This window comes from Dipodomys spectabilis, unplaced genomic scaffold, assembly GCF_019054845.1.
Source record: "Dipodomys spectabilis isolate Male_0828 unplaced genomic scaffold, ASM1905484v1 ptg000559l, whole genome shotgun sequence".
Classification (NCBI taxonomy): Eukaryota; Metazoa; Chordata; class Mammalia; order Rodentia; family Heteromyidae; genus Dipodomys; species Dipodomys spectabilis.
This window is the reverse complement of record NW_024871236.1, coordinates 1,637,032-1,650,220: the sequence shown is the minus strand read 5'-3', so window position 1 is coordinate 1,650,220 and position 13,189 is coordinate 1,637,032. Positions and strand designations below refer to the sequence as shown.

General features: G+C 41.7%; 1 protein-coding gene across 1 annotated transcript in view; it reads right to left on the bottom strand.

Moving 5' to 3' along the window:
- The window catches only part of Sclt1 (sodium channel and clathrin linker 1), a 76,145-nt gene that overhangs the window by 41,839 nt on the left and 21,117 nt on the right, over nucleotides 1-13,189 (bottom strand). Inside the window, exon 9 of the mRNA XM_042670488.1 lies at nucleotides 8,639-8,709. Within this exon, the coding sequence (XP_042526422.1) occupies nucleotides 8,639-8,709 (71 nt within the window). The remainder of the gene's footprint in view (nucleotides 1-8,638; nucleotides 8,710-13,189) is intronic.

Genomic DNA, 13,189 nt, shown 5'->3' with positions numbered 1-13,189 from the left:
CAGCTCTCTCTCATTGCCAGGCCTTTCTCAGCCACGTGGAGTGCCAACCTTGCCTGGTCCCAGCAGGTCTACTGAATAAACCTACCCCTTACCTGAATACCACGTGCGTGCTGGTGCTGTTCTTACTCGGCTACCTCTTTTTAAAAACCTAACATAAATGGTGCCGTGACTCGGATAAAGGCTGAAAGTCAGGATAGCTGGGATTTCTGTTTTTTTCCTTTTTTCTTTTTTTGTTCTTCCCTTTTTGCTCTGAGGAATACCCACAGTTCTGACGGCCTTTTGCGAACCAGTCTGTCTGGGGCGGAATCAGCACATCTATACCATTGCTGCCTTCACATCCACGTCCACACCACTTCTCTACTCTGGTGAGTGAAGCTACTCTCTACAGTTCTCTGTTGCTCTCTCTAGAGGACTCTGGCGGAAGTCGGGACGCCGCTTCTGCCTGGTCAGCTCTCCTTCACTCACCAGACTGACTACTCATTTAATGGGGTGCTACGAATCACGCCTGAGCCGTGAAACCCCTTTGAAATGCCTCCTGTGCTCCCTGGAAAGCCAGAGAGCCTAATTTTATGCCGTTCTCAGAAGTACACAGTTTTTGCTACTGCAATGGTAAATGGTCAGAAGCTTAATTTCAGGCTGTCTTTGTTCTCTCTCTGCCATTCATGTCCAAAACTACCCTTTTTTCTACAACTTTTTGGCTTGTGCCTTGAAGAGTGCGACGCAGACTGGGTCCCAGGGACCCCCCTCTAGGTTACCTCTCAAAGGCTAGCCAATGTAGGCTTGATCTATTTGTTCAGGCTTTCTTTGCATTCTTTCAGAAGTTCGCCATCTTGGCCCCATGGTGGGTTAAGGGTTTGGCCCCATCTGACCCTTAACCTTCCACTAAGTTTACTACTCCATCCATCTATTCTAAGGTGCCTTGCTAACAAGTTGCTCTTTTCACAGGCCTGGGCACTGTCCCTGAGCACTTCTGCTCAAGACTAGCACTGAAACACTTTGAGTTATAGTACCACTAGTATTTAAGGAGGTTTGAACTCAAGGCCTGGGCACTGTCCCTGAGCACTTCTGCTCAAGGCTAGCACTGAACCACTTTGAGTTATAGTACCACTTGCAGAGTTTAGCTGGGAGATGGAGTCTTAGGGATTTTTCAGCCTGGGCTGGCTTTGAACTGCAGTCTTTGCCTCAAAAGCCCTTTATTATTTCCAATTAAAGCAACAAGGAGATCAAGTAGAATAAGTAGAGCTTACCTGGTCCTTAACAAGAATTGCCAACAAATATTCTGAAATGACAAAACTCATTAGATGTGATGATAATTTTAGCACAGCTAAATCACCTAATAAAAGAGGTAGCCGAGTAAGAACAGCACCCGCACACACGTGGTATTCAGGTAAGGGGTAGGTTTATCCAGTAGACCTGCTGGGACCAGGCAAGGTTGGCACTCCACGTGGCTGGGAAAGAGAGAGGAAAGAGCTAGAGCAGAGAGAGAGCAGAGAGAGCTAGAAAAGAAGAGCAAGAGAGCTAGAAAAGAAGAGCAAGAGAGCTAGAAGAGCAAGAGAGCTAGAAGAGCAAGAGAGCTAGAAGAGCAAGAGAGCTAGAAGAGCAAGAGAGCTAGAAGAGCAAGAGAGCTAGAAGAGCAAGAGAGCTAGAAGAGCAAGAGAGCTAGAAGAGCAAGAGAGCGTCTGGGCCTGGGCTAGGCCTTATGTACAGTATGGGCGGGGAAAGGTGTGGCCACATCAAATTCAGATGTGACCTCAGCGGATGCAGATGTGACCTCTTCCGGGTGTCCCAGTTGCCTAGGTAACGCAGGTAATGGGTGGAGACTTTGCTGCGAGGAGGGTGGAGTCTGCTTGCCATCCAGGAGCGGACCTTACATTCCAGCCTTTTAATAATCATGAAATAGGGCGAGGATTCTCTCTGGCTACTTCCTGCTGACAAGGGGCCTCGACAATAGGGGTAAAAGGCTGGAATTTGGTCTCCTCCCAGAGAAGGCAGTGAGCAGCAGCTGTCCCTTGGTGGCGTGAGTCCTTAGGTGAAGTATGGAGAAGTCTCATGAGCATTGAGGGGCTGGAAAAAAATACTAGAGAGCAAATAAATGGCAAGAGGAAGGACTTGAGCTGAAAATGTTGTTAGAAACGTCCCTAGCTACTTCTGGCATCAGGCGACTAGGTGGAGAAGTCAGGTGACAAAGGCAAGAATCTAAATTCCTGTCCAGTTAATAGGTAGACAGGTATGGACACTAGATGGGCAGGTTTCTTACTTCTACTGACCTCCCGGCTCAGGTTAATTTTGAAAGGGCAGGCACAAAGTAGCTGATGTGACATTATCTCCTCTTACTCTTCTCCATGTTCCCTTGTTCCCCAGACTGGCTGAGTCTAGGTGCTCGTTGCTGGGATGGCTTGTCCCAATTGGTATTCAAGATTTGAACTCAAGGCCTGGGCACTGTCCCAGAGCACTTCTGCTCAAGGCTAGCACTGAACCACTTTGAGTTATAGTACCACTTGCAGAGTTTAGCTGGGATAAATCACCTAATAAGAGTTTTAGTGAGTAAAATATGGTTTATAATTTCTTCAGAAAAATATTGCTAATTGGCCTAAGAAAATGAATCTGAAAGTAACTTTTAATACCTTTATCATTCAATAATGTATGTATGTATGTGTGTCTATGGAACACCTACCTATCTGAACTGAACTGGATGTCACAGGAACCACTATATGCATGTCTGTGGAATATCTACCTACCAGAACTGAACTGAGCACTACAGAACCACTGTAGACACGTCTATAGAACATCTACTACCTGGACTGTACACTAAGTACTTCACAGTCTAGGGGATGTACTGGTAAGCCAGGGGAAACCACCAGCCCTAAAAAGTGTAGCTTCTAGTAGAGGGAGGGCAGTAAGTTCAGGAACAGATAATGCCTTGAAGAAAGTGATATAGAGCAACAGGACAGAGATAGTCCGTCATAGAAAGGAGACCTGAGCTAAGGCCTGAATGATGTTTTTAACTTAAAAAAATTACAGGGAGAGAATGTAACCAAACAATGCAAAGAACATGAGGACTTAACAGTTAAACTCGCAGGGTCCACAGACAGAAAAATACAAGAGGAAGTCATCAAAGAAGGCAGAAGGTAGATAACTGTGTGAATTTTGAATTTTGTTCCAATTGGAGCAAGCCTGCAAGTGAGTAAGGTGTCCTGAGTGTGGGTGGATGGAAGTGGATGAGTGCAGCATCCAGTGTGGTGTGACCATCTGGAATGTGGAGCTGAGCTGGAGAGAAGACTGCAGGGAAAGGCCGAGGTACCCTGTGGGGCCAGGATGAGAAAGACCCCCTCAGCTCTGTTGGGCTCTCAGCAGTGCGGTGCATTCCTATGCTCCTGGCAAGGCTTTTTAAGGGGCCTGCTACCAAAAATAGAAAGTTTGCAGACCACTTAGTATGGAGCCACAATGAGACAATGAAGGCTAATGTGATTATTTGGAAAAAATTACTACTGAGACTTAAAGAGGCTGGACAGTGTAGGTGTGACGATTTAAAGAGGAGGCACTGAATTTTTTTTAAAAAGCCTATTTTCAGTAAATGGTAGAATAAGGAAACTGAAAATGCAAAAGATGCCAAGAACTGGCTCCTAAAGTCAGAAAATAAAGATCAGAAAAAGTACAAATTCAAAATATGCAGTGCAAACTTGTCTACGGAGGGAAGAGAAATCACTCAAGGGGCAGTAATACCAGAATATGAAGAATTTTGCCTTGTAACAACAAATGTACTAACTAGAACTATTGAGGAAAGAAAAAGGAGGTAGGCTAAGCTCAAAGTAAGAGACGTGCCAGAACAACTAATTAAAACACTCTTCATGAGGAGGTTTTCAAAGAACTCTGCAAAAGAGAGAGAAATTTAAAAACAGGAAGGCCTTAATTTGTAGAACAAGGTGAAAGAAGTTTTGTGATTCCCAGCCGGATAGGAAGTGGCAGGGACACGCGGGATGCTGTGGGGGGTGGGCCGAAGGGAGGAACTCAGACCAGAACTGCAGAGCCCTACAGCTGAGCAGGTACCTCATAAAAGAGGCCTGAGGTGTCTCGTGTGCCCACTGCACTTTGGAAAGACAGAAAAGGTGCTGCATCTACGAGCCATTCCTTTTAGAGCTCTTGGAGAGTAGGACAAAGCAAGACGAGCCTGGGAGGCCAGGGAGCCATCTGGAGGCTACTGCACTGGTCTGGAAGCCACAACGGGGCAAAGGCAGCTGTGAAAAGGGAGAGGGCTGAGGGCGGAGGGACACTGAAGAGGCAGGATGAGAAAAAGAACACACAAGTCTGGGAGTCTTCTGAATTGGAACCCTGAGGATACCATTTAAAACACAAAGACACACGAGCTCCGAGAATAGGCCTAATTTAAAGCCTTTTGTATTTCATGTGACCTGAGACTCTGGGTAAAGACAAGCTTCCCTGAAAATGCTTCCTGAAACCTTCACAGGCTCACTGAAGCCACAAAAATGTACATGGACGAAACAATCCAATCTCAAGTTAAGGGTATCATGTCATACCATATGTAAGGCTGTGTTTTTAGTTTTTATTGCTATATCTTATTTGTACAGAGGGGTTTTATTGTGATGTTCCCATATAGTCATAAAATGCAGTATGATTGTATTCAATCACAATTCAATTATACTTCCTCTTACCTCCTTAACAAAGATAACACTAGTTATTTCTAAAAGATATCCACAAATAAAAATCCTTTTCTCAAAGACTTTATATGGAGAATGTGAAACGTGAGCACATTTGACATGAAAAATAACTGATTTCCAGAAATGAGCTGGCTTTGTCTTATAGACAAATATAAGAAAATGATCAAAGTACCTGAGAAGAAATAGCACAAAATCTCAATTTAAGTTTAAGTGTTAAATCACAATTTAAATAAGAATAAAAACTTGGCAAAGTGAATGCAAGAAGCCTATCTGGAAAAAGTACAATTTTTCCAAGTTTAGAAAACTAAACTTTCTGAAAAAGGAATAATAATCAAAAGCAAAAAGGAAAAAACCAAAAAGATTTCTGAAAAATAGCAGAATGACTATTCTGAGCAGTTCATAGGTAACTAGAAAGGCAAGAAGGCCCAGGTGGATGAAGGTTCTTAAAAGAACAGGCTGGCTAGGCATGGCGGCATGTGCCTGCGGCCCCAGCTATTGGGAAAGTAGAGGTAGGCACTGGATTCCAGATGAGCCAGGGTAAAGCTGCTATAAGACCCTGTATGAAAAACCGACAATGGGAAGCCAGACTGGGGATGTGGCTGAAATCACAGAGCACTTGCCTAGAAGCATGAGACTGAATTCAATCCTCAGTATCAGGAAGGAAGGAAGAAAGGAAGGAAGGAAGGAAGGGAGGGAGGAAGGAAGGAGGGAAGGAGGGAGGGAGGGAGGGAGGGAGGGAGGGAAAGAAAGAAGGAAGGGAGGAGGGAAAGGAGGGAGGGAGGGGGGAAAGAAGGAAGGAAGGAAGGAGGGAAAGGAGGGAGGGAGGGAGGGAGAGGAGACAAGGAGAGGGAAAAAAGGGAAGAGAAGGGGAGGGAAGGAGAAAGAAAAGAGGGAAGGAAAAGTAAGTGTATCTAGTATAATTATAAACTTGTGCTTAAGGGTTTCTTATTTAGTTATTCTTGGCATGGTGACGACACACAGCATCTTAAAACTCAAATTCTGGTGATGTCAATATGCCCATCACTCGAAATCTGTCAAACTTGAAAGTGACACATTTTTCTGTAGAAGAGGCATCTGCTTGTCCTTATGCCTTTTCAAGCCTGTGGCAGGGAAGCAAGCATAGCTTTATGCACACAACTCTGAGCTGCTCAATGTTCAGCTATGGAATACAGTCAGTAAATATTATGGCAAAGTTGCTTAAGGACAACTCAATGTTTAAGACGTTGTGGGCTTCAGAAAACCCCAATTTGTTTTACCAGTCTCAATTTATTTACTTTCAACTCTTAACCTTTAAGCGAATGTCTACAAGCCAAATGAACCTTCTTTCCACACAGACATGAAAAAAAAAAAAAAAATCAACATACTCACTATGATCCTTTCTTTCCCAATCAACACTCATCCCGGTGTTCCTCACTGCTATGAATATTGCCCGGGAACCAGGCTCAGACGCTCACTGGTAAGAATCAAAGTGGCCTAGAAAACGGTTTAGACTGGTTCCCAGATTTACTCGAGTAGGGAGTGCGCACAGATAGTTGCAAAGACAGCTGGAAACAGACTGAAGTGAACGGACGGAGAACAGTACACAAAACAGAAACCGAAGGGAGCAGGGGCAGCTGCACACAATCTGACAAAACTGTCACTGTGTGTCAGTGACGATAAAATACAGAAAAATGTGCGTGCCTCATTTCTTAAAAAACCTGGACATGAAGGTTCACAAGCTTCTCCAGACTGGCCAGGCCCACATGACCTGCGCAGAAACACCGACTGGGGCCAAACTGGTGATGAAGGTCAGACCAGGCACTCCTGCAATTTATTACTCAGAAGCACCGTCCTTGCAGATGCGATTAGGGCTAAAGTCTCAAAAAGAACTCACTCACGATGCAAACGGGCTCTACACCAACAATTAGTATGCCTATAGTAAGAGAAGACACAGAAGCAGGAACAGAGAAGAATACATACAAAGATACCAACTAACTAGAGTTGTGCCGCCACAAGCTAAACACACCAAAAGCTAATGATGTAAGGAAAGATTCTTTTTGTTATTGTTGTCAAGTCTGGGCCTGGGCACTGTCCCTGACCTCTTTTTGCTCAAGGCTAGGGCTCTACCACTTTGAGCCACAGCACCACTTCTGGTTTTCTGAGTGGTTCATTGGAGATAAGAGTCTCATGGACTTTCTTGCTCAGGTTGGCTTTGAACTGCGATCCTCAGATCTCAGCCTCCTGAGTAGCTAGGATTACAGGCATGGGCCACCACACCTGGCATAGGAAAGATTCTTATACCAAGAATTCTGCACTGATACATCAATTTTATATTTTTAGCATCCAAAACTAATAGAAGAACAAATTTTTAGCAAGTCACTTTTTGGTGGTTTGTTATGGTAACCCCCACATTATTGAGCTTAATGGTCAATTCTCAGAACTCAGGGTACTTTATTATCACCACAGGTGCATCCACATAACAATCTTGACAATGGGAAGAATGGTAACATTCCATACAATATTAAAAACAGTATTACTTCCAGCATTACAAAAATGATGTATTGATAGGATGTTCATATGACAAAAAGTGAAAAAATTAAGACTAATTCAGTGCCTCTATTATCTCATTTTAATAAAACACTTAAGTACACACCTAAACTTAAGTTATACATTTAAAAAATTAACAATAGGATCTTTAATTAATAGCATTATGATCTTGTCACTTTTCTCTTATGCTACAGGCATGTAATAATATGCCCAATTTTGTCTCAGGCCCTAGGGGTGGAGGTACCCCTTATACTTCCTAAGTGACAAGCTATTTTTAACGAGCCGCCGAAGGTCCCTGATAGGGCCCCATGCTGCCAAGAATGACAGTCATTTAAAACAGTCTGTTGGGCTGGGAAGGTGGTAGAGTGCTTGCCTAGCATGCATGAAGCCCTAGGTTCCATTTCTCAGTACCACATAGAAAAAGCTGGAAGTGGCGCTGTGGCTCAAGTGGTAGAGTGCAAAAGAAGCTCAGGGACAGTGCCTGGGCCCTGAATTCAAACCCCAGGACTGGTAAAACAAAACAAACAAACAAAAATAAACAACAACAAAAAAAACCCATAAAAGTCTGTTTTAAAACACAGTAATGTAAGTATTAGGCCTAAAGTAAATGGAAGTATTAAAAAAAAAGTCATAGGGAGATCTGTCTGTGAAATCCAGTAAATGCAATGATTATTAAATCACTAAAAAAGTATGAATTTGAGGCAGTATAATTTGTTTAAAAAAAAAAAAAAAAAAGAAAAGAAAAAGAAATAAACACCCATGGTGGCTCTGCATTGGTTCAAAATGGATGTGAATTCATTAGAAGTGGAGTGTCCCGGGCTGCACATAGCCTGGCGCTGAGCCGAGGATGGATGGAGTGACCAGCAACCACAAATCGGCCTTGGGATCAGGCAGCAAGCCCTGAGGCCCCTGCAGCCTGGCTGTGCTGGGGCTAGGTGTGCTACTGCACTTTGGATTTAGGGAATTTCAAACTAAGGATGGTTTTATTGTGATGCTTATTGTGATGCAAGTCTCTTACAAGGTGAGGAGCATTTGCATTATTTTATTTCCCAGTCTCAGTTCCCCACTTCCCTTCTGGTATACCTGTCATTACCTCTGAGACAAACAACAGGTTTTGAAACCCCGTTTCTCAGGGTCTGCTTACACAGAAGCCCAAGGAAGGTATTTAATGGTGATACTCTCCTCTCTGTTTAAGATCTGTTTCTTTCCTCCATACTACCAGACAACTGGCTTTATCATCATGATGTACTCCTGCAGTTATATAATTGTCTCCTGACTCACTCAATTTCAGTATTCTCCCACCCGAGGTGACCAAACATAACAGAACAGTACTGACAGAAGCCTAATAAAAAGGAGAAAGAAAAAAGCCCATTTGAAAAATTACAGCATTATCAGTTTCCCTAAATAAAAACATCAAAATTACTCTTTAAAAATACCGAAATTGTTTTCGGAGCTGCTGGATCTCTGCATTTTGTTCTGCTATTGCCTTCAGGAAGTGTTCAGTAGCCTGTGGTAAGAAAACAAACGTGGTATTAGAGCTGTCTTGAAAAAGTAGCCATAAGGCACCTCAGTAAAAGAAAATGAAGCAGGATTCATTTTATGATTGCTCTTGAAGGAAAAATGTAACCCTGGACTTTTCTCACTATCATCAATCAGTTTTGCTGTAAACTGCCTGCATATCATTAGTGTACCTACATTTCTCTTATGTTCCTTTCTTGCTACATAATCTTTTGTTCATATACCTGTGCAGAAAGCTGTTGTAGAATTAATGTTCTGTCTTGTTACTGAACGGCCGGATGTGGCTGAGGATGGAATTAGAGTAGAAAGAATGCAGCACGGTGTAATAACAAGGCTTGTGCTCTTCAGTTACTGGGCTAATGTTCTTCCTTGTTTTGCTTGTTAACTTGAATTTTTAAAAAAGTTATTAAAAAGTGACTTATAGAGGAGTTGCAATTTTGTAAGTCAGACGAAGAGTATATTTCTTTTTAGACAATGTTACCCCCTCCCTTGCTCACTCCCAGTTTTTCCCTCCAGACCCCACTCACAAGTCACATAGTTCATTTTTAACAGTGTCTAGTGAGAATCACTGCTGCATTTGTTCACCATTTGTCCCTTCATTTCTGTGCCTCCCATAATACTCCCAAAGACAGATAAATGAACAAACAAGACAAAAATAGCAATGAAGAAAAAAGCATTTCCTAGAGTTCATTTCAGTAAATACTAATTTTAGGATCAGAGGCACATTCGTACACCTACGTGTTCCTCTCCCGAGAGTATCCTCCTTTGGTCTCACTGTGTGTGGATGCCTAGAGTTCCATATAGTTTATCATGTTCCAGTGAATTTTAGACTAATTTCCGCATATGAGAGAAAATGTGCTGTTTGTTTCTGAGCTTTGTTTACCTCACTTAACATGATGTGTTGTTATGTTTGAAAAGAGGGTCTTGCCCTTGTATGGTCCGAGCTGACCTGGAATCCCTGGTCCTCTTCCTCCCAAGTACTGGGTGTATAGTGGTGGGTCATCATGACTTACTGATTTCTTGATTTCCTTTAGGAGTCTGGTTTTTATTAGCACACATTAATTCGCCCCACTTCATTCCCCCTTCCCCTTCTACACCTAATAGTTCTACTTGTACTCTATGCCTCTGGCTCTCCCACGGTTCTTAGTGAGAAAAAGCATGTGATACTTGTTTATGAGACCACCTTAATGTGATAGTCTTCTGTTGTCAACCATTTTCCTGCAAATACATTTTTTTCTTCTCTATGGCCAAATAGAATTCTATTGAGTACATATATCATATTTCATTTATCCATTAATCCAGGTCTCAATGTAATTTTAATTTGCATTTCTTTTAGGACTAAACATGTTGAGTATTTCTTCATGGATTCACTGGTTATTTGTACTTATTTTGAGAACTGCTTGCTCAATTCATTTGCTCAATTATTAACTGCTTTATTCTTTGTGTGTTTATTATTAATTTTTTCTAGTTAATAGCTATCAAAGATTCCCTTTTTCACTCTGTAGCTCTCTTCATTCTGGTAACTGTTTCCTATGGAGTGTAAGAATTTTCTAATTTGTTGTAATCCATTCTGTAAGTTCTTACTCTTATTTCCTCAACCACTGGAATGGTATTTAGAAAGCTGCCTGTCTTTACGCCTTGATGTGTTTTTCATATGATTTCTCAAAGTAGTTTCAAAATTTCTGACTTCTTTGCTTTGTCTTTCCATAGCCTTTTGTGTTTCTTCGCTGTGGGTTGTACACTGGTTGAGACAGATCTGTCCTCAGGTTTTAACAGGGGTATTCTTAGCCAGCAAACTTCTCTTGAAGTCTGGACCCCCACTACCACCCTGAGAGAAGAGAGCAGCAACAACAACTCAAAAACAAGCCAGAAAGTTAAATGTGTTAAAAACCACATCTACGATAAAAAATAAACATCTCAGTACTCATGGGATGAATTAAGAATTTAAAAATTCAAGTAAAATGACTAATAATTTATAAAAATAAAAGAGATAAGGAAATGAAAAAGAGATGCAAGTGAGAAAAGAGATGAAGATATATGGATGAAGACACAAAAATAGTGAGAAATACAGTAAAACAAATATAGAAAAAGGCAAAATAACAAAAGGACAAGATCCTATTTCTTTTTTTTTTTTTTTTTTTTTTTGGGGTCCGGTCGTGGGGCCTGAACTCTGGGCCTGGGCGCTGTCCCTCAGCTCTTCAGCTCAAGGCTAGCACTCTACCACTTGAGCTACAGCACTACTTCCGGCTTTTTTCTTATGTGGTGCTAAGGAATCGAACCCAGGGCCTCAGGATAGAAGGCAAGCGCTCTACCACTGAGCCAACTTCTCAGCCCCCAAGATCCTATTTCTTAATGAGAAAACAATTATTTGCAACTGACTTGGTGTGGAGGATGAGGGGTTAATGGATGGTTTTCTGTCTGACCACCAAATAAGAGTAGACAGATGGGCTGGGAAGGTGGCTCAGTGGTAGAGCGCTTGCCTTGCATGCTTGAGGCCCTGGGTTCGATTCCTCAGCACCACATAAGCAAAAAGAAAAAAAGCCGGAAGTGGCGCTGTGGCTCAAGTGGTAGAGTGCTAGCCTTGAGCTGAAGAGCTGAGGGACAGTGCCCAGGCCCAGAGTTCAGGCCCCACGACTGGACTCCCCCCCCCCCCCCCAAAAAAAAAAAAAGAGTAGACAGAACAGGATGTTTGTAGGCTGAGTCCTGCTGGACTCTTGAAGTACTGTAACCATTCACAGTAGGCTTAATTCCTGCTAGTATTCTCCATATGCAGACTTAGCATCAGGGCAAGAATAGGAGCTACCCTGAGGCCACTCAGTTGTTTTGTAAAGAAAGGATAGTCCTTGGTTCTACCATGAGGATAGATTCCTTGCTCTTTACATATATAGTCCCGTCACCGCTTCACTAATAATCTTGACTTCAAGTGTATTTCTGTCCCAACAGACCATCCTTAAGACTCTCCAGCTTTCTCCTCCTCTTCCCAGATTCATTTACTTTTTAATTTTACCACACTACTTTGTCTTGCCTGAGACATATCCATTCTGCCTGCGTGTGACCTTCAACAATCGGATTGGCCCCTCACTCTCCAGTGGAATTAACAATCCCCTTTGCATTTTGATAAAATGATCTGTATTTTTACAGTAAAAGATATAGTATATTTTAAATGATAGATCAGGTTTATGTGTTTCTGGCCATAACAACCTTTTAAATGGATTGAGGTATAGAAATACATGCCTTTATTTACACATCTATACAACAGAATAAGTATTCAATTCATAAAGTACAATTTAAGAGACAAACTACTACATTAAGAAGAAGAATACAATACTGAGAGTTAGACAGAGCCACACAAAAATTTAAACAAACAACCAAGTGTAATATCAGGCATTGTTTTGTAATGGTTTCCCAATTTCTTGCGAACTGTCCCAAAAGCAGTTCCAAAACCCTGGTCTCTGGCAAAGCCTGCCAAAGGGTGAGATCTTGAAGGAAAGGACCATGTGATCAGAAGGCAGGAATCCTCAAGTTTTCCATCTTTCTTCCAGTGGTCAGTGATTTAATCCATCACATGTACACAATGAAAGTCTCCAAACAACAATGCCTAGAAGCATTCCGTATCTTATGGCATCTCCAACTGGGAACCTTAATTTTCTGAAGAAGCCTTATTATATACATTAAAGATCTTTCAGCTCATTTATTTAATCATTTTGTTCTAGAGTACTTTATCAGTATCTTAAAACTCTGTATATTGTCAAAAACTGAGACTAGTAATTCCTACTATTAGTATAAATAGGGGAGGCACTTGTTTATTAATTTTTTATATGTTCAAAAGAGAAAGAAGGAGAGAAAAAAAGTCAAAGAAAACTGGATAACTTAGTTTTGATGACACAACGCTACTGTTTTTGGTACTAGTAAGGATTAACAGAGCAACTAAGTAAGAATGAGAGAATGATTGTACACACTGTCATAATTCGATTACTCCATAGTGAGTACAAATGAAATTCTGATAAGGTAAAAGAATAGAAAGTGAAAAAATAGAATGTAAACAGAAATGGGAGGTCTGATGAAATGTTTTGAGAAATTATAGGGAAATTTACATGTACTAATGTTAGTACTGATGGTTAATGAACTACTTGTTTTTCGTTTCATGTCTGAGAAATAAGCAATTTACTCATTACACACAGACTTACATTATTATTAACATGCATGCAGGATGAAACAACATAAGTGTATGCTGCCACTGAGGAGCTCAAGGCCTGCATTTCTCTTAGGAGATCTTAGCAAGGGTCTCAACAGGATTTTCAGATGGACTGAACTGCAAACTTCCCACAAGGTACTGCGTCTGTGATGTTACTGAGTATGTAGAAGAGAATGAGACTGAGGACTGCCTACCTACTGTGGTTTCACATACGCTTGCTGCTACTGATTTAATATCTGCAGTGACAACTGCTAGTTTACTTAAATGATATTGT